The sequence below is a fragment of the Giraffa tippelskirchi genome, chromosome 9 (assembly GCF_054371585.1).
Source record: "Giraffa tippelskirchi isolate mGirTip1 chromosome 9, T2T-mGirTip1v1.2.pri, whole genome shotgun sequence".
Taxonomy (NCBI): Eukaryota; Metazoa; Chordata; class Mammalia; order Artiodactyla; family Giraffidae; genus Giraffa; species Giraffa tippelskirchi.
This window is the reverse complement of record NC_137283.1, coordinates 150322320-150343385: the sequence shown is the minus strand read 5'-3', so window position 1 is coordinate 150343385 and position 21066 is coordinate 150322320. Positions and strand designations below refer to the sequence as shown.

General features: G+C 49.6%; 1 protein-coding gene, 1 long non-coding RNA gene and 2 pseudogenes across 4 annotated transcripts in view; 2 read left to right on the top strand and 2 right to left on the bottom strand.

Annotated features, from left to right (window-relative positions):
- Positions 1–1121: 1121 nt before the first annotated feature.
- LOC145521425 (UL16-binding protein 1-like) lies at positions 1122–9335 on the top strand. The gene is made up of 4 exons (XM_081530014.1): positions 1122–1494; positions 6008–6283; positions 7386–7518; positions 8755–9335. Exons 2-4 carry the CDS (start codon positions 6097–6099, stop codon positions 8831–8833), a joined length of 399 nt encoding a protein of 132 aa, XP_081386140.1. The 5' UTR covers positions 1122–1494; positions 6008–6096; the 3' UTR covers positions 8834–9335.
- LOC145521429 (uncharacterized) overlaps positions 5329–21066 on the bottom strand; it is a 16615-nt gene continuing 877 nt past the window's right edge. The window contains exons 2-4 of the long non-coding RNA XR_014065382.1: positions 19967–20073; positions 19172–19233; positions 5329–6145 (exon numbers count right to left, since the gene is read on the bottom strand). This is a non-coding gene — a long non-coding RNA (uncharacterized LOC145521429). The remainder of the gene's footprint in view (positions 6146–19171; positions 19234–19966; positions 20074–21066) is intronic.
- On the top strand, positions 10113–15369 carry LOC145520868 (retinoic acid early transcript 1E-like; annotated as a pseudogene). The gene is made up of 4 exons (XR_014064857.1): positions 10113–10146; positions 10686–10914; positions 11152–11480; positions 12334–15369. The product of XR_014064857.1 is annotated as a retinoic acid early transcript 1E-like (transcript).
- Positions 14148–19164, bottom strand: LOC145520867 (methylosome subunit pICln pseudogene; annotated as a pseudogene). The gene is made up of 2 exons (XR_014064856.1): positions 19155–19164; positions 14148–14862 (listed from the first exon to the last, which is right to left on the bottom strand). The product of XR_014064856.1 is annotated as a methylosome subunit pICln pseudogene (transcript).

The following is a 21066-nucleotide window of genomic DNA, read 5'->3' as shown; positions in this document are numbered from 1 at the left end:
GGAGGAGGCTGGTGAAGAGGCAAGTGACTGGGAGAGCAGGAGAAAGGCAGAAGGACAGCGTCAGAGTCCTGGTCAGGACAGCCAGGTGGGGGAAGCTGGGCCTCTCTGGACACGCCTGGCCACCCCCAACCGTGCATGCTCCTGGCACCTGGACACAGAGTAGACCCCAGATGGGACTGGAATCAACTGGGAGGTGGTTTTAATGGGTGTCCACAATGAGCATACTTCCAAGAACATGCAACTCCACCTGATTGCTCTTGCCACTTCCTTAATATTCTGTTTGCATCCATTTTCAAATCTATAAATAGGGAACCGAGCCTCTCTCAGTAAGAAGACGTGAAATGGAGCACTGCCCGTGCTGAGGTGTTGGTGCGACCCTCTGAGGTCAGGGCTCAGTCACCCCTAAAGCTAGCAAAGGCCAGGAGCCCCGTGATAACAGAGAGATGGGGCCCTCTGCACAGACGTTGATCTCTCAATATCATTGGTAGACCCACTTCCCAAGAATTAGGAGGTCTTGTTAGTCCCGACGAGTGATGGATGATATCACTCTTTATCAGCGGATAGCCGTGAGACGTGAACGTCAGATGCTCAATGCTGCTTGGACACTGCATGAAAGTAAATTATGAGGGGGAAGAAAATGGATCACACAGGCTACCAGAGTAGAACAAGCAGCCAGAAGAGACTGTCATGTGGCATCCGGTGGTAGCGCTGGATCCCCGTCTCCACGCGGATCCTGCAAATTCAGGTTCTGGCCTCAGTCCTCAAATTCTTTCTAATGAGCAGTTACTTTGGCCCACAAAAGTTCTAGGACTTCTCTGGGGCAGAAACTACTAGAAAATATATTGCTGATGACACTGCAGTTAAGGGCTGTCTTCAGGCCCTTTCATGAGATCCAGAGTTCTCCGGTGGGGATAGTTGGGTGTGGGGGGTGACATGGAAATCTTGAGTCTTTTAAGAAAAGCAGGACTTCCCTCATAGCTCAGTCCTTAAAAACTGTGCCTGCAATGTAGGAGATCCGGCTTCTATCCCAGGGTCAGGAAGATCCCAAGGAGGAGGGCATGGAGACCCACTGAAGTACTCTTGCCTGGAGAATCCCCATGGTCAGAGGAGCCTGGCGGGTACAGTCCACGGGGTCGCAAGAGTCGGACACAACTGAGCGAGTAAACCACCACCGCAGGAAGGACTGCAAGAGGGACTGGGGAGGAGAGCTGAGGGGCCAGAAGGACTCGGAGGAGAAAAGAAACGCTGAGGGACAGGAGGAGCAAGGAGTGAGTCAGGAGGGGGCTACTACTGCCAGCGTCAGTGCCGCGGGGAGGAGGGCAGGGCGGAGAGTGGACTGAGAGCGGGGTGAGCCCTCCTATAAATAGCTCCCCGCGAAGTCGGATCCAACTAGTTTCCAGGTGGTGATGGACTGGAAGGATGGCCCCGAAGCGCGTCTTGGTTTGGCGGCTCTGGTTCTATTCGTGCCTCTCAGGTTCTGCACGGCGTGAAGTGGTGAGTTCGGGGATTAAACTGCGGTGAGTGGACACGGGGCCTTAAGACCCGAGAGGGATGGGGGTGTCGGAGGCGGTTCGGGGAACGCCGCGGTAGAGCCGCCTCCCTGCTTTTAAAGCTCGAGCTCCTGCTCCTCTGCCCCCACACCTCAGCTGGTTGCCGTCCCAGGCAGGGAAAAGACAAGATTTGGGTGAAAAAGGAATCCCAGCAGGAAGGGAGGGGAGGCAGGGAGACGTGGGAGCAAGGGCAGCGTCACGAAATGCTGCTGCAGGCCCCCAGCTCGCCCGTCGGGAATTCGCAGCCACTGAAGCAGGTGCAGGACAGGTGGCGGCCGCTCCCGAGGCTCCGAACCCACGGGGTTCAGGGGAAGGCTAGGTCGAGTCTGGCCAGTTGTGTTGGGCCCAGGGGATTTGGCGGCAGATGGGCAAGGGTCTAGGTGGAGTCCGCCACTTGGGCGGGGGGGTGGGGCAGTGCAGGAGGGAGGGGCGGGGAGATGGGTGGAGTCTGTCCTAGCAAGCCTCCTTAGAGTCCTGCTTGGTTACAACACTATTCCCCATCCATACCTTCTGTCCGTGAAACACAGGGCCTCCAAAATCTTCCCATCTGTGAAGGGACCCTAAACCTGCCCTCTGTCAACTGGCACCCTATCCTCTTGCCTGAGAATTCACCCCAGCAAAAGCCTCCCAGCCTGGCCCCCAGGACGTAAAGCAAGAGAGATGGGAGAAGAGTTTCCCAAAGTGTGTGACACAGGGCACCCCCACTTCTACCCTTCGGTCCCACATTCAGATTCCCTAAGACTATGGAGACAGTGGCCTATAATAGCTATTATTTAAGACAGGAGTTGGAGAACCTTTTCTTCAAAAGTCCTGGAGAAGGAAATGGCAACCCACTTCAGTATTCTTGCCTGGAGAATCCCATGGGCAGAGAAGCCTGGTAGGCTACAGTCCTTGGGGTCACAAAGAGTCGGACACAACTGAGTGACTTCACTTTCACTTTCTTCAAAAGACAGAGAGTAAATCTGTTGGTCTGGACAGGCCACTTGCTGTCTGTGTGCATTATACATCTCCACATTTGTGGTACAAGAGAAGGCAAAGATGACCTGAAAAAAACAAAAGAACCGTGTGGCTGTCACACCACAGTAATGGATGGCTCATCCCCTAGGGACTCATCCAAGGGGTGCCTTAGCTGCCTGTTTGTGAACGAGAAACTTGCTCTGTCCTGCCTTATAGGTTCTGGGTGGTGTGAATGTGAAAGGATTGTGGGTCCAGCAGTTATAGGCTAATGTCCCCTGACCCCCTCTGCTCTAGAGTGGCTTCCTTGGTCTCTGGACATCAGGGACACTGCATGAAGCCTCAGGCATGAGCACACACATGAGTGTGTGTATGCTAAGTTGCTTCAGTCATGTCCAACTCTTTATGATCCTAAGGACTAGTGTCCTCTGTCCAAGAGATTCTCCAGGCAAGAATACTGGAGTGGGTTGCCATGCCCTCCTCCATGGGATCTTCTCTCACCCGGTAATAGATCCCATGTCTACTCCAGCTCCGACACTGCAGGCAGATTCCTTACTGCTGAGCCACGGGGGCAAGCCCTGGAGAATAGTAGTCCTACAACAATTCTAATGTCACGCCTAAGCCACCTGCTGTTGTCTCTTATTTGTTGCCTCTGGCCCTTCTTGTACCAAACCATAATATCACTTCAATCCTATGATGGCTGGTCGATCTAAACTAATGATTAGGAGTTGATGAGCCCAGATCATGATGGACAACGTTGACATTCCATGACCAGAGGCCTCACCTCTACCAGCCCCCAGGACCATACCAGGAGCCACATTTATATGCTGTGGTATTCCCCACTGCAAATCGCATGGCCTTGCTTCAGGTCATAAAGGGTCTGTGTTGTGAACCTCCAAGTAAAAGGCCATAGACGGCACATAGCGCCTTTCCGACCAAAGATACCTCTGACGTCACAGGTTCTTCTGGGTGATCTGCCCAAGAAGCAGGTTATCATTCACCAATCATCTGTGACTGCTTTTGTGCTAGGACACCAGTTGTAACAAAAACTGTGCTCTGTAGAACCTGAAATATGTCATATGCACAATTATAGAAATCTATGGGCCACGCTGGGAAATAAATGGAGATAGGATAGGGACGACACTCCTGCAGCCCTGGAGAGGTTGTAGGTTGGTACTCTGTCATTTTCTCCAGGATATGATATTGTTTACACATACTACTAGGGGATGAAGGTCAGTGTGAGAAGTGTGAACTTGGAAATGGCTTCTATGGTAGCCCTCACCCCACGGTAATTTACTATCAAGATTTTTCTTTCATATCGCAAATGCAATGGATGTGAAAGGAGCACTATGAGGATCAGTGAATGGGTGACACTGCTGTGGGCAGGACGTGGGACAGATGTGTGTTCCTTACCACAGATCTCAGCACCACAGTAATAACAGGCAGGCCACGATGATGTTTCAGATTGCTGGACATGATGTCAGTACCACTCTAGGTCCTTATGAATGTGGCGGTGGCTTCTCTGCCAAGTGTACACTTACCCCAGTCAATGGCCGTGTGGCTTCCAAAGGCCAGAAGGACTTCTGCACCTGCTGTGGTGATAAGAGGGCCCTCCTTGCTGATGCCTGGCATCTCTGTCTCTAGTAATGGATTCTGAATATAAGACCTGACTCAGTGCTGGATACTGTGCAAAGGATCTGGACATTTTGTTAGGATGTCTGCATTCAGCTTCCTCATCATCTTGCCTTGTGTTTGTCTTGTTTTTTTTTTTGTTTTTTTAATTTTTCCTTTCAATCATGTAGTTTTTAACAGGGCTCACTGCTCATCTGTTTGCCTCTAGGATCACCCTGTGCTATGAGCCAGCATGGAACTCTCTGCAGTGAGGCCTGGCTGCAGTGGGACTCTCTAGTCACTTTGACCACTGCATCAACTTTGTTTCTGAAATAGAGCACTCCACCTGGCATCATCTCTTTCCAACTTCTCCATCTTTATGCCTGCTGGAAGCCCACAGGAATACCATCTCGTACCACTATCGCTGACCTTCAGCAAAAGTCATCCATGAGCTATTGGAGATGCTTCTCATCCATTCTTTCCTCTTGGGCTCCATAGAACCTGGTGGACTGCACACTTTCCTGCCCTTTCATAGCATGTCCACCCTGGCAGATTCACTTCTCTGAGCCTTTGATCCCCTCCTCTACCACCTGCCTCGGAAGTTGTGGATTTTCTCTTTCATGCCATGTGGGCCAGGCCTTCAGGATTTCAAGACCCATCAAAGCGGTAGATCAGCAGCATCTCCTCAGCCTTGTTAAATCCTGTGACCCCTAATTGTGAATTCTCCTTTCTGCAGCTTTGGGTTCTGTGTTGGCCTTAGGAGCAGAGTAGAGATAATGTTATGCGGTTTCTCCGCTTGCTCAGCCTGTAGCTGGTATTGGGGGGAAGGGAGGCCTTCCTGCTCTGCCAACCCAGCCCTGCAGCTTTACTCTGCTCTCACTTAAGTTGGGGGAGGAGGTAATGGGTCTTGTTCTCCCAACCCTCCCCTCCCCTGCTTTTTCCTTCACAGACACTCACTCTCTTTGCTACAACTTCACCGTCGATCCTCAGCCCAGTCCTGGAGAGCCATGGTGTGTGGTTCAAGGCCAGGTAGATGGGAATGTTTTTCTCTCCTATGACTGTGGTGGTGCCATGATCCAATCCACAAATCCTTGGGAGAGGAGGTGAAACCTACGAACACTTGGGAAACACATTCAGAAACACTCAGAGACATCGGGTACTTCCTTAAGGGGCAATTTCCTGCCGTTATACCAGAGAAACACACGGCTAGGGGTAAGTTCAATTCAGTTCAATTCAGTCACTCAGCCGTGTCCCACTCTTTGCAACCCCGTGGACTGCAACATGACAGGCTTCCCTATCTTTCACCAACTCCCAAAGGTTGCTCAAACTCATGTCCATCAGGGCAAACTCATGTCCATCGAGTCTAAGGGTGAGTTGCTGCTGCTGCTGCTGCTGCTGCTAAGTCGCTTCAGTCGTGTCCGACTCTGTGCGACCCCATAGACGGCAGCCTACCAGGCTCCGCCGTCCCTGGGATTCTCCAGGCAAAAATAATGGAGTGGGTTGCCATTTCCTTCTCCAGTGCACGAAAGGGAAAAGTGAAAGTGAAGTCGCTCAGTCGTGTCCAACTCTTAGCGACTCCATGGACTGTAGCCTACCAGGCTCCTCCGTCCATGGGATTTTCCAGGCAAGAGTACTGGAGTGGGGTGCCATTGCCTTCTCCAAAGGGTGAGTTAGGAAGTCCAAATACTGAAGAAGCACACTGGGGGCTTAGCTGCATCCATTGTTTATGGGTAAAAAATTCAATTGGATATTGGTCCATTCCTAGTAATCCAGAGGAAGGAGGGAGCCTTGGAGGAGAGAACAGGGCCAGATTAGCTGAGACCAGGGGAGGTGGAGGCAAAGAATTTGTCAAGTCCAGAGCCTGAGCTCTTTCTTTTCCTCGGTGGGGTCAGGCCCTCTGATGCTGCAGGCCAGGATGACGTGATGGTGTGAAGAGGATGGACACAGCAGTGGATCCTGGCAGTTCGGCTTCAATGGACAAATGTGCCTCCTCTTTGATTCAGAGAATGGGCACTGGACCGTGGTTCATTCTGGAGGGAGACACATGAAGGAGAAGTGGGAGAATGACAGAGCTGTGACCGACTTCTTCAAGAAGGTCTCCATGGGAGACTGTCGGGCCTGGCTTAAGGATTTCATGGTGCCCTGGGAGGACATGTTGAAGAGCGCAGGTGAGACAAGTATAAAGAAGTGGTAGTCCACTCAATGTGATATGGACCCCCCCTCTGTGTGTACATGTGTGTGTCTGTGTGTGTGTGTGTGTGTTTTGGCAAAGTGATCCATCGAAAGTGAGCTGTTCCTGAAACATGGATGGACCAAAGAGTGTCATACTGAGTCATGTAAGTCAGAAAGAGAAGGAGAAATATCACAGGACACGCCTTATATATGGAATCTAGAAAGAAACAGTACAAAGGCACTTGCAAAACAGAAAGAGACTCACAGAGTTAGAAACAAGCTTATGGTTCCCTGGGGGAAGGGACAGGTAGGGACTTTGGGAAGGTCATGTACACACCGCTCTGTGTCAAATGGATAACCAGCAAGCTCCCCGTGTATAGCACATGGAACTCTCCTCCATGTTATGGGCCAGCCTGGATGGGAGAGGGGTTTAGGGGAGAAGGGGTACATGTATATCTATGGCTGAATCCCGTCACTGTCCACCTGAAACTATCTTAACATTGTTAATGGCTATACCCCAATTAACAATGTTTCTGGTGTGAATAAAAATAAAATTAAAAAATGTAAAAAAAAAATTTAAAAAGTGAGTTGTCCTGGGAGAACAATGACCCGGGGGTGCTCTGGCATCCTCCTTCCTCTTCCACCTGCTGACATCTCTCCTCACAGCACAGGCCTTTGGGCGACTGAACATGGATTTTTGCTGATCCCAATCCTGTAGACATCTTTTTGATTTCAGGGATTTATTTCTCACTGTACCCTCTTTCCAGAATCTTCTTTTAAATATCACCTTGCACCCCTGGAAATCTGTCAATACCACCTCTGCTGTCAGCTCCCGAGGACTCCATCCTCATGTCACCATCTCTGTGTCACAGCAGGACTGAGTGGCTGTGTTGGAAACCTTGCTCCCCCATTAGGTGTCAGAGCCCCGTGAGGACTAGGCTGCTCCCTGCCCCCATCTAGCCTGAGGACCTATCACTGGGGCCTCAATGTGATGGGTGCAAGCTGTCTGCACAGTAGGGGTACTTGGATCAGGGGGGTGAGGAGGCATCTGCTGAGTTTGGAGTCTGGACAAGGGCTTCACTCTTACTGTCCTTGCAGCATCACCGACCACAGTCCCCACTACAGTGCAGCCCATGGCCACAGCCATCGATCTCAAAACCGGGATCATCATTGGAGTTCTCGCCGGTTTCGTCATAATGGGCATCGTAGCCTGGATCCTTTACAAGAACAGGTACTGAGGGCAGAATTCAGAGGGAAGCCTGGGGCATGCGGGCTGGTGTGAGGATGCGGAAGGTGAATCCCAGCCAACCCCTGCCCCTCACTGAACCTCCTCATCCTGGAAATGAGCAGGTAGATAAGACCCCATATCACCTGAGAGCAGAACTCAGACAAGCTCAGCCCTGAGTTCTGAAAGCTCCCCACTGTCAGGTGACAATGAGAAAGGGGGGCCTTCAGTAGGCTGAGACTCTGCTGATGCTAAAAGGTTTTAACCACATCCTCCTGACTGAGCACAGCCTGCTGGCTGGCAGGGCCCAGGGTAGGTGGTGTGAGAACAGCCGGCACTCAGGGCGAGGGCAGGACTCACGGGGGCTGAGAGCAGCATGGGGGCTCCACATGATGTGTCAGCGGGGAGGGGACCCAAGGTGAAAGGAGCTGGGCTCTCATCTCAGGAGGAAGGGGAAGGGCTTTGCAGATCCAGCTCCAAAGGCCTGTTCTCACAGGAAGTGGCTTGGGTCAAGCAGGCAAGGGAGCCCCACAGGAGAGACCGTGGGAAGGGGTGAGGCCAGGCCTGTGCTCCTGGAGCAGCAGCAGTTCTGCCTCAGCCTGTGGCCTCCTGGGGACCCAGGGCCTCCATCACTGAGCAGTCCTGCCTTGAGTAGAGGTGACAGGATGGTGGGCCTGAGCTGGGGTGGAGGCGCCCAGCTGGGCTGTACCAGGAAGAGATGGGGGCAGGGACCCTCGTCCTGAGAGCTGTTTGTGCTGCTGACTCAGAGGCTGGAGGGGAGCAAAGGAAGGAGGTTTGCCTGCAGCCCCCCAAGGCTGTCAGGAGGCAAGGCCCCTCCTCCGGGGACCTGCTCCCTGGTCCTTTAGGCCCCCTCAGGGAGGATCCAGACCTGAGTAAAGGGAGCAGACTGATTTCTTACTGGCTCCAGTCCTGTGCCTAAGCAGGGGGTGTCAGGGCCTGGGTGACTCTGTGATGCAGGAAGGAAGGAGGAGGTGTCAAGAAGCTGCTGGGCCTGGGGTGGGGGTGGGGGTGGAGGACATAGGAGCCCCTCAGTGAGGGCGGGGCTGGAGGGGTGCTGGGGAGGGACAGCCCCAGGAAAGTGATAGGAGTTCCTCAGCCTCCTGGACCAAGGCCTCTTTCTTTCTTGCCTGAGACTGTGTTCTTAGAATGCCCCTGACAGGTGCTGTGCTGCTTTCACTCAATGTTTTCTTGCCACCTTTGTTTTCCTTCTGTTTACTTTAGAGCCACGAGTTCGAGCCTGACTTCCGGTTATGATGACGCAGTAGCTGCATTGTCTCGTGTGTCGTGTCACATCTGGTGAACAGCCTCCTCAGTCTCTTTTTTTTTTTCCAACTTATTTGAACTCTTGGTGCTAAGTGATGGAATCCCTGCAATGAAATGTTCAGCTACTTGAACAAGAAATCTCCACAAATAGGACACTTTCTGTCTTCCTCTAGTTTGTGAAAAATCAGACTCTCCTCTGTATGGCAATGTCATTGTTGCAAATGATGATAATGCGAGAAAAATACCATCTGCTATTACACGACTCAGGGATTCTTTCTATGTTCAGAGAAACAACTTCAGAGTATTTTCAACAAAACAAAATATTATGCCTGAATGTCTCTTTTAGTCATTTTATCTCCTAATACGAATACTAAGTCAGTATCTTGCTATGGCAAAAAACACATTCTTCAGCTTTCTTTTCTTCAAGGAGGGAACTTGGAACATTTCACCCCTTTTCCACCTTATCGGATTAAATACACCTGATGATTCCGCTATGTTTATTGTGGAAGCAGAGAATAAAAAGAACGCTCTTAAAGTAACACGCAGGCTGGCTGTCCAGTTGGCAGCATGCCAAGTTATAGCAAGTCATTTAGCTACATTTAGCTACAGTTCTTTAGTCATTGCCTTCTGGCCTCTCTGGAGTCTTGGCTCCAACACAACCCTTGTACACAGGCCTTCCGCTGTAGACCACGTACGGTCACCTGTGGCCTGTCGGATTAACACTGGGGAGCACTGGGTAAGAGTGAATCTTGATCACTGAAGACAAAGTCCGACAGGTTAGGATGGAGAAAGAAGTAGGAAAAAAATGCAGGATGACTAAAAAGAAGACGGAAAAGGAAGCAACAGAGGCAGCTGGGAGGCGAGCTGGGGTGGGGGGGGCCTTGTGGGAAGGAGGGGAGAAGCCAACACAACCTGGGGCATTTTGTTCACAAAAGTTAAGGGGTCTTTGAGGGTGGGGTATTTAAAGTGCATTTTGCTTTTTAATGTCACAGCTGTTTTTTGGCCGTTGTTGCTGATTTTAATGAGGAATTACATTTGAATATTGCAGATATTTCCTCAGTATAATTATTCTTTGCATTGTTTTTCAACAGGGCTTCCTCAGCCTCAGGACTGAAGACTTTGGGCAGTGGGCGGAGCGGGAGGTATAGACACATTCCAGGCTAAGATTTGCCCCTTAATCTTCTAAAAGTGCTGGAAAGAATGTCTCTAGCTCACACCGCAGGCCATCTTTTGCTGATACTGCTGCTCATAGAACCCAGGAAGACTCTGGGCAGTGAGTGTCCTGGGATCTGGGGCTCTGGCAGGGGAGGTGGAGCATGGGAGGAGGGGAAAGGAAGGGGCTCCATGCTGGTGGGGGCCTGTCTTCCAGCTCTTAGGATGGTGAGAATGTGGTTTAGCTGGACTGGCTGCCCAGGAGGTGACACCCTGCCTTCCGGGACCCCGCCCAAGACAGGGTGCCTGTGCCTGTGCTCCTGTAGCAGCTTTCCCTCTCCTGCCAAGCCCACCTCCTACTGCAGTAAAAACCTTTCCGATGACTAGGGTCCCATCTTGAATGTAGCCTGTGTTCTGTGGTCTTTTTTTTCCCATTCCTGTTGAAAGACCTGTCTGCTCAGATGGATTTTAAGTCACTAGAAGGCAGACATTGTCTTCTGTTTTTGCTGCCTCAGAGGTTGGGACATGATGGTAAAAATATGTCAGATAAATCTTCCTGCTAACAGTATTCGACCCAGGGGATCCACAGTGGCATCAAAGAGATTAAACCTAACAGTTAAAGGTGAGGCAGGACTGAGGATGCAGTGGAGGGAGGGGGTCTGGGACAGAGACCCCTCCCTCTGCAACCAGGCCCTGGAGGGGAATCTCCCAGACACATCTGTGGTTTTCTCTCACAGATGCCCACTCTCTGTGCCTCGACCTCACTGTCAAATCTCAGTCCAGACCTGGCCAGCCCTGGTGTCAAGTCCACGGCTCCGTGGACACAAAGCCTTTCCTCCAGTATGACAGTGACAGCAACAAGGTCAAACCTTTGGGTGTCCTGGGAAAGGAGGTAAATGACACAAAAGCATGGACTGAATTGAGCCAAACGCTGGGAGAAACAGGAAGAGAGCTCAGGATGGTCCTGCCTGTCATCAAACTGGACAAAAAGGAGATGAAGGGTGAGTATGGGAAGGGGATGGGGAGCTGCAGACAGCAAGAGAGGGGTAGGGATGGAGTGCATGCGGGGAGGTCCTTCCTGTGAAAAGACTGAACACGATCCAGCCTTAGAGACCTGGTGGACCTGATGGGTACGAGGGGGCAGGTCATGGTCAGAAGATCATGGGCCCCTAGATGTGCAGACACACTTGAGTGACTGGGGAGGATGGACTGTGGACCATCCAGAAAGATTCATTGTGTGGGCGACACAGGTCCTCCCACCCTGCAGGTCAGGCTGTGTTGTCAGCGTGAAGCCTAATAATGCTCTGGTGCATCCTTGCACTTCAGCCTCAATGGACGGACAGCCCTCCTCCTTGACACCATGAGCATTATCTGGACAATCATCGATCCTCGAGCCACAGGGATCAAAGAGGAGTGGGAGAACAACCAGGAACTGGCGGAGTATTTCAGGAAGATCTCAGTGGGAGACTACAGCTATTGGCTTAGGGAATTCCTGGAACACTGGGAGAACACGCTGCTCCCAGAGCCCATAGGTAACTGAGTAGGGTGTGGGGGAGGTAGGGGAGATGGTAGCTTCCTTCAAAGGTCTAGTGCCTTCATGCCCAGCACATATGTTTGTGCAATTGAAAATATGATGGATGGATGGAGTGACTGATCCCTTGGTGGACTTCCTATCTGGAGAGTCAGTGATGGGCGTTGCATAGGATTTCCCAACATCCTCCTTTCCCAGCCCACCTCCCTCAGCACAGGAGCCCCGTTACTCATTAACCAATGACCCAGTCCCCTGGCACTGCTAGATGGTCCCCAAATCTATATATGCATTATGTTTCCAGGCCTTCTCTCCCCTCTGTTGTACTGATCCTTTAACCAACTCTGATGTCACTTAATGAAGCCCTTATCCCTTCCCAGACAGAATTAAAGATCCCCAATTGTGTCCTCCTCAAAAAGGACTCCTCACAGTAAACATGTCCACCGGAAAGATAATCAAATGGACATTTGCTGTCTCAGTGACTCAGATGGTATAGAATCTGCCTGCAAGGCAGGAAACCCGGGTCTGATCCCTTGGTTGGGAAGATTCCCTGAAGTAGGAAATGGCAACCCACTCCAGTATTCTTGCCTGGAGAATCCCATGGACAGAGCAGCCTGTTGGGCTACAGTCCATGAGATCGCGAAGAGTCGGACATGGCTGAGTGACTAACACAACTCAGTAGAAATATTAGCTCCGCAAAGACACAGCACAAGCCCATTCATCGTTCCACATCAGGACCTGAAGTGTGGCTACACATGAGTCAGTAACTATATGGAGAACATGTGCTATCTAAGGACAGCAGGTGCTGAGGAAGGTGTATTCTGAGAGTTGACAAGGCTTTTGCTTTTTCATTTTAGAACCACTAATAATGGCCCCAGATATCGGCCAGTCTGCATCGATCCGGATGGTCGCTCGCATTGTCCTATTGATCATCACCCAGTTAGTTCTAATTGTTTCATCGTCATGAATCTTATGAAGAAATCAGGGACCACAGCAGGTGCGAAGCCGGCTGGCCTCTGGCTCCTGGGCAGGTTTGTTCTGGTCAGGACTTGGGAGAGGTGAGCCTTGGGTCTCACCAAGCCCCTCCACTGGACCCATCTTTCCCTACATGATGTTCTTTCTTGGTCTTGGGCCTCCACACTTCCCTGTAGGGTTGGGAACCACTCTGTTGTTGGGGTAGAAGAGGCTGGTGTGGGCAGCAGGACAGTGCAGTGGGAGTGGGGATGAAGACAAGTGTCTTCTCCTTTGGGGGCACCGGGTATAAGATGTAGACATGGTGGGGTGGGGTGTTGTCCTGAGATCTTACTCAGGCTTTCCCAGTCCTTTGATGAAAAAAACCTTTTGTTCTCTGATGATAGCATTATCTAGCTCCACATTTCCCCCAATGTTCTAATAGCTATTCCATCATCTGGATGTTTCTCCTTGGACTATGAGAAGGTACAGTGTTAAACCAACTCTGGGTGGCAAAAACTGACCCTTGATGACAGTCTGGCTGTTGACCTAATATACTACCTTCTACTCAGAGTGGGATTTAACAAGAAGCTAAAGAAGCTCATGTTTAAGAATTCCTTCACTTTCCACGACTGTTGATGGGCCCTTAAGATGTATTGACTTGGTCATTTTCAGGATTTGCAAAAGTCAAATATTTGCTCACAGTCAGTTAAGACTTCCAGTTCTGTTCTTTCCATCAGACTTCCCTTCATGTGGGGTGGAATCGGCGTGAGGGGGCGGAGGGTGGCATTTTTAAAATTCTGTTAAGAAGATAATGCATTAGGTATATACTTTTGTGGTTAATGAGACATAATTTATGTGTTCACACTCACTTTCATGTATAGTTAAGTTACCGCATGCTTTTAGGGGCTGAATGTGTTCTTCTTCTTCTTTTTTATTTTTTAGAAAACCTAAATTTATCTGTTAAGCTATCACAAAGACCAAACAATTATCTGAAATACTTTGAGAACTTCATCCCAATTTCGCTTGTTCTTTTACAGAAACTGACCTGAGAGGCTGGAAATGAAAGGATACAACCTAAGCAGTTAGAACAGGCTGATGAAACATGGTAAAAGGAGCAAAGGCTAGGCAGGAGCACTTGTGTTAGTGGTAGTACGTGCGGCTGGGCTGTTTCTGAAGAGGCTCCCTAGAGTTAACTGACCTGGGTTCCCAATTAGTAAAAAGACCTTTATCCCTGTGGAAAGTGCAGAGATCAGGATTTCTCTGAGACCTCTGTTTTTCTTTTTTAAGGAGTTAAGGGTATCCTTAGGCCCTAAGGAGTATAGCTTAGATTCAGCCTCTCTTTCCCACGCAGTCTACCTACACCTTCAAACACCAGTGCATTTCCACCACTTAGTCCTGCTAGGGTTTCAGGATGCTTATGGTGAAGGTGGGAATTATAGGCCTCCTCAGAGGGTACACCTAGACACAAAGGTTTGGGGTAAATCATAAACTACAAATACCCTCCTGGTTGAGTTAATTCACCTTTGTTAATAAAGGTCATAGTTTCTTCTCCTTGTGACAACTTCTTGTCTCAGTATACTCTGTCTCAAGAAAGAACTGGTTCAGGTAAGTTTTGGAGAAAGAAAAAGACTTTCATCAACACCCACTCCACAGTGGAAGAGGCGCCAAGTTCTCTCCTACAGTCATGAGCAGAACCCTAAAGCAGCGTCCATCATTTTCAGTGATCAACATCTGCATCCTCAAACTGTCCAGCAACTGTTGGTGTAGTGTCTACCTCCATCCCATCTTCATAATCTCTTACTGAATCTACTGTCCGGACTCCAGCCGTGTTATACTGGCTGCTCACAGACTGAGAAAGCATTCCTTCCAATCTGCCCATTGTGGCTTGGCCTTCTGCTGTTAAACGGGATAATCCTTCTTCATAGGTATAAAATGTAGGGATGTCCCCCTGCCCTTGTTCATGGGCTTCCACATCATATGCGTCTCCATCGTAATCATCTGAATCTTCATCCTCAGGATCTGGATGCAAAGCCTGGCATTCACACATTGCCGTGAACATTGCCTCCAATACTGATTTATCACTAGGCACAAATCTAAATTCAGCAATAGGTTCAATGTCATCATCACTATCTTCCTCTTCTTCATCAGCAACTGATTCTTTTGATTCTTCTCCAAATTTGGCATTCACCATAACATACAGATGCTCTCGTGGATAGGCGTTTAAGTCCCTGGATACTGCATGCAAACTAATGGTGGGGTATTCCAGGGAGAAGCCTAATCCAGAGCCATCTAACCAAGACAGGCGGCTTTCAGCGATGTAAAGGGTGCCGGTGCCGAGGCCCTTCCCGCTCAGCACAGCCTCGGTGTCTCGTTGCTGTTGCCATGGGCCCTCAGCAGACCGGGCGGCGGGAAACTTCTGAGGAAGCTCGTTACTGCAAGGAGCGCTGAGACACCGGCCAGGAGCTGGGAGGCACCGGAAACCCCTCTTGCTGCGTCCCACCCACTGAATGTGTTCTTAATTCATGTGATAAAATCTTCACTTCCAGGAAGACTTGTTGAAACCACTCAGTTGGTGGTGTATGGTTACACAGTCTGTGTTGTGATACAGTAGGAAGTATACGTTTGGTCAAAGTCCTGGTTCCTGGAACAGTTTCTAAAACCCACATTTTGGTGTCATATTTGGTGTTCTGAGCAGAGAAAATTAGCTTTTTTTAGAGACCTAGCAGACTAATACATATGCAGAAACCACAGTCAAGTGCTAACTGCTTAGATGTCATGACACAAAAGTGTGAGGCTACCAGTTGAATTATCATGTAGATTAATATATGTATTAACATACTGACACATTAATGGGTAAAACTATATCCAGAACAGAAGAAAGGATAGAGTGTGATATAGCCATAAATGGAACACTATAACCCAATAAATAAAGAAAAAAATCACTGCAGTAAAAACATAGATGCCTCATAAAAAGGATTTGAGAGGCCAGTGCTGGACACAAAAGAATATATACTCTGTGGTACTCCTTTTTGTTGTGTTACATTATTGTGAGGTTTAAATGAATTGTTTTTTTTTAAGATGTATTTATTTTTGGTTGTGCTGGGTCTTCATTGCTGTGTGTGGGCTTTCTCTAGTTGCTGCTCTCTAGTTACGGTGCAGGAGCAGCTCACAGTGATGGCTTTTCTCGTAGCAGAGCGCAGGCTCTGGGCTGCGGGCTTCAGTAGCTGGGGCACACAGGCTCAGTAGTTGCAGCTCCCATGCTCCAGAGCACAGCCTCAGTATTTGTGGCCCATGACCTTAGTTGTTTCGCAGCATGAGGGATCTTCCGGGACAGGGACTGAACTCGTGTCTCCTGCGTTGGCAGGCAGGTTCATTACCAATGAGCCACCAGGGAAGCCCGTAACCAAATTATTAAAAAGACATTCTAAGCTTAATTCTAAATCTTATCTCAATAATTTATGGATGAAGATTAGATGTTCCATGACTTGCAACCAGGAAATTATGCATACTGGAAAACATATTATTTAAAGGACTATCCACAACCTAGATGGATCCTTATCAGGTGCTCGAAACTAGCTCATGCACAACAAAACTGAAGAGAATTAGCTCTTGGATTAATATTTCCCACTTAGAAAGGGCGACTGCCTTGAACTGGCTAACAGAGAACACTGCTGACCTCAGAAACACCTAAAAACAATGCTCAAACAAACAGGATGTTTGAGCTCATACAGTCATACCAGGATGAGAAGAAGAGAGCATCGCAAAAAATTTTAACCTTTCAGTTTTCACTAATGTCTAGAAAACTTGAAGTTTTCTCCTCTCAGGAATATATTCAGTGATGCAGAGAATTCAATTCTACATTGTACCTTTTTTGCCCAATGAGAATCACATGAATGTTTATTGAAACTCCTTTATTTTAGGGGCTCAAATGTGTTGAAGTCCTTATTAGGTGAAGGAGATCTCACCTGGAAATAGGGTGTATGCAGATGTAATCCAACCAAGGTCAGGGTGGATTAGGGTTGGCTCTAATCCAGTGACTGGTGCCTTTACCAGGAGGCATGCCTGGTAAAGAAATGTGGACACGCCAAGAAGAGATGGATATAGGAAAACAAGACATATGAGAAGAATGTCATGGAGGGACAGAAACAGACACTGGAGCTACGCAATGCCAAGGGTTTCTGGCAACCACCAGTGCTGTGCGTAGTACCTCAGTCGTGTCCGACTCTTTGCGACCTCATGGACTGCAGCCCACCAGGTTCCTCTGTCCATGGGGATTCTCCAAGCAAGAATACTGGAGTGGGCTGCCATTTCCTTCTCCATGGAACCACCAGTAGTCAGGAAGAGAAAAGATGGAGCCTCCCTTAGAGCCTTCAGAGAGGGCCCTACTGACAGCTTGATTTCGGACTTCTAACCCTAACAGTCTTGAAAGAATAAATTTTGGTTATTTCAAGCCATAGAGTTTGCGGTAATTTTTTATGAAGACTTCACTGTCCCAACCAAGCTTGTGGGGGCTTAGGCTGCATTCCCAGGGCAAAGGGAACTGGTGAGCAAGAAGGAACGCAAGAGAGCAGTTTTAGAAAAGAGCCAAGAAACAGACCAAGGGATGTCTAGAAACGTAACACCTAGTAGACGAGGTAAGAAATACCAGCGAAGGGAACACTGATCAGTACACGACAATGGGAGAACTGGCTAATCCTGTAACTAAAAGAGGATTTCTATTTAGCACAATACACAAACGTTCATTTTAGGTTGATTAATGCATGAAGGTGACTGTTCGTGGGGACTCAGGGCTATACGCCAGTAGGAGCACGTTTGGTGAGTAGTTTTAGATATGGGGCTGGGGCATTAAAAAGGAGAAGGCACATATCCAGGTAGAAACCAGACAGAAATCTAAAATTCCTGGCTAAGCCCTGGGATGAAGTCCTGGCAGCCAGCCCCTTCCCAGAACCACCCCGAGCTGTGTGTGGCTTTGCGGCAGCTGGAAGGCCCAGTATCTTGGAGGAACTGGCCAGTGTGACTGTATGTTTGTGAGAGAGAGACAGACAGAGAGGGTATGCGTGAGAGGAGGTGGGCAGAAGAGAGGAGTGATTGTGTTAGTTGCTCATTCATGTCTGACTCTTTGCGACCCTGTGCACTGTAGCCCTCCAGGCTCCTCTGTCCTTGGGATTCTCCAGGCAAGAATACTGGAGTGGGTTGCCATTTCCTACTTAGGCGTGTGGGGCAGTGACACTAATTTATGATAGGAAGGTGAACGTGAAGAGAGTGAGGGAATGCTGGAAAGAGTGTGTTGGATGTGTGGGGAGCAGCCACAACCAGTGTGTGAGAAAGTTGGGAGCCTTGGTGTGTGTGGGTGTGTTTGTGTGTGTGACTGTGGACAGGTGAGCCTGGCACAGAAGGGGAGTGGACAGTATACGTATGCAGAGGGCCGGGTAGGGGATGCCCTGGGGGACCCAGAGAGGAGGAAGAGAGTGAAGGGAAATGGCTGTGAGGGGAAAGTTTCTCGATGGCAGTGGAAGTAGATGGGAGCCTTCTGTGTGGAACTTTGTGTGAAGGAGGGTGTACAGACTGTGAGGAAGCCAGGGTCCCTGTGGGAGGGGAGCCCGCTGTGGCTTTGCAGAGAGTGGAGAGAGAGTAGGGCAGGCAAGCAGGCCCTTGTGTGTGAAAGAAAGTGTGTGGTGGGTGGGGGATGGGGTGTGCACAGTGGGAAGGGGGTGTGAGGAGACCTGCATGGAAAATTTCAGGGTGACGTGCCCAAGGGTAGAAGGATATAAGTGAGGACCATGAAGCATATGTGGGGAACAGGTGTATGTGTGGGGGGCTGTGTGGGAAGCTGGAGAGTCAGGGTGGGCTGTGGGTGATGGAGGGCAGTGTGGACGGTGAGGGGGCTTGTGTGTGTAACTCTGGGGGCTGAAGTGTGGGGAGACAGGTGTGCATGGAGTGTGTGGGGTGAGCAGTGTGTCAGGACTATTGCTGAAGAGGCCTCAGTGGTGACTGGCTCCCCAACTTCTCCCTTCTCTGGGCCTGGACCCTCTGGCCTGGACCCTGAGGTTCCAAGGGAGCCAAAACTGGCAGGGACAGGGAAGAAGCCGTCATTTACTTTCTTTTTTTAGCTTGAAACACCACACTAAAATATGGGCCTTGTGACAGGTGTCAACTGGGGTCACCTGCCTTCACCAGCTGATGCCTCCCCCAGGCCCAGGAGCTGAACTGCATTCCCTCCCTCAGTTTCTAGTCACCCTGGGGCTTCCCTGACAGCTCAGTTAGTAAAGAATCCACCTGCAGTGCAGGAGACCCAGGTTCGATTCCTGAGTCAGGAAGATCCCCTGGAGAAGGGATAGGCTACCCACTCCAGTATTCTTGGGCTTCCCTGGTGGCTCAGCTGGTAAAGAATCCGCCTGCAATGTGGGAGACCTGGATTCGATTCCTTGGTTGGGACGATCCCCTGGAGAAAAGAAATGCTACCTACTCCAGGATTCTGGCCTGGAGAATTCCAGGGACTGTATAGTTGGGCCCGACTGAGTGACTTTCATTTTGGAGCCTCTGAGCAATAGAATTCCCTTCAATCCCCTCCTGCCTACTAAGCTCAGGGGGAGGAACTCCTGTGGGGGGTGCAACAGGTGGAGGAGGGGACCCAACCCTCTCCACCGCGCCCTTCCCACCTCTCCAGGCCCAGACCCCTCACTGTCCCCCAACTCCTTCCTCCCCACCTTGCCCTTCTCCCCACCTTCCCTCATCTCTTACCGCTCATCCTCATCGCAGGTGTTCCCAGGTCTGTCCAGCAGCTCAGGTGGGAAGCCAGGAGCCTGCATGGCAAGACCCCAGATCCACCCTTAGACACTTACGGCCCGTGTGTCCTGGACTCTGTCCAGCAGGAGCAGAAGCAGCTTCGACAGAAAAGTGGGGACTTGGGAGCCTGAGCTGTGACCTTGGAGACTACTCCCCAGCAGCTTTCAAATACAACCTACAGTCCCTCCCCCCGCCCTCCCACTCCCTTTCCCTTTCCCTCTCCAACTCAACCACACTCCACCCCACCCCTCCCACACTACCCCTTGTCCCCCCTCCAGGAAACCCTGGAGCCAATGCCCACCTTGCCAAATCCTCCCTGCTGTCCTGAAGAGGTCACCCTAATACTACGACTACTTTCCAAGGGATGGTTTGTTTTTTCAGCTAGGTTGATAACTGCGGGATTCAGACAGGATCACATTTCTTTTTCACATGTCCTGCCCTTGGCACTCTCCTTCCCATGTAGCTGATTCCGCTCCCCAGTGTGTGTTAGGGCTACTATACTGGCATCCGCATGTACCCTGGGGAAGTCCTCAGCCATAGTGTCTACAGAACATCAGGGGTTAAATGGAGACACCAGTGAGGATGGGGGAAGGGTGGAAGGACACCAAGTCTGGGGTCCCCTCTGCCTGTCCTGCCTTTCAGGGGACATGAACCCTGTGTCTTAGACACCAGCCTTTTGAGAGCTCCCTTCCTCCCTGTCTGAGTCCCATGGGACTGCTATAACAAGTAACCATACATTGCATGGCTTACAAACAACAGGAACCTTTTCCCCATGGTTCTGGAATCTGGCAAGTCCGAGAGCAAAGCACTGGAAGATGTCTGGTTCACAGAGGGCTGTCTTCTCACGGTGCGCTCACCTTATGGAAGGGTGGAGGGAACACAGGGTCATTTTCTATAATGGCTCTGACCCATTATTTTGACTGTGTGGATCACAACAAACTGGTAAATTCTTAAAGAGATGGGAATACCAGACCACCTGACCTGCCTCCTGTGAAATCCACCCGAGGGACTGTTGCCCGCCAGGCTCCTCCATCCATGGAATTCTCCAGGCAAGAATAGTAAACTGGGTTGCCATTTCCTTCTCCAGGGGATCTTCCTGACCCAGGGATTAAACCCGGGTCTCCTGCATTGCAGGCAGGTTCAGAGCTACCATATGATACAGCAATCTCACTCCTGGGCATATATCCAGAGGTGATAGGTGATGGAGAGAGATAAACTGGGAGGTCAGGATTGACATATACACACTACTATACTTCAAATAGATAACCAACAAGGACTTATTGTGTGGCATAGGAAAATCTGCTCAATATTCTGTAATAGCATAAATGGGAAAGGAACTTGTAAAAAAAAAAATAGATACATGTGTATGTATAATTGAATCACTTTGCTGTACACCTGAAACTAACACACATTTTTCATCAACTATATATTCCAATATAAAGTAAAAAATGTTAATTAATTAAAAATAATAAATATTGATATTGAGCATCTTCTCACGTGCCTATTGGTCATGTGTAAGCCTTCTTTGGAGAAATGTCTATTTAGATGTTCTGCCCATTCTTTGATTGGGCTCCCTGTTTTTATTATTGAATTGTAAGAGCTTTTCATATATTTGGAAATTAAGCCCTTGTTACCTGCAAGGGTGACAACATTTGCAAATCTTTTCTCCCAGTCTGTAGTTTGCCTGTTTTGTTTTGCTTATGGTTTCCTTTGTTGTGCAAAAGTATATAAGTTTGATGAGGCCCCATTTCTTTATTGCTTTTTCTCATCTTTTTGCTTTCTGTTTCTACCAGAGTAGAAGCCATCTTGAATTGGCCTTCTTTCATGAACTTTAATTTCTCCTGGATGGT

Bases quoted from the DNA above. Each gene is read 5' to 3' on its own strand.
- LOC145521425 (XM_081530014.1), top strand. From the start codon at position 6,097: ATGTGCCTCCTCTTTGATTCAGAGAATGGGCACTGGACCGTGGTTCAT. The intron at 6,284-7,385 runs GTGAGACAAGTA...CTGTCCTTGCAG, and splicing joins GGACATGTTGAAGAGCGCAG to CATCACCGACCACAGTCCCC. The intron at 7,519-8,754 runs GTACTGAGGGCA...TGTTTACTTTAG, and splicing joins TGGATCCTTTACAAGAACAG to AGCCACGAGTTCGAGCCTGA.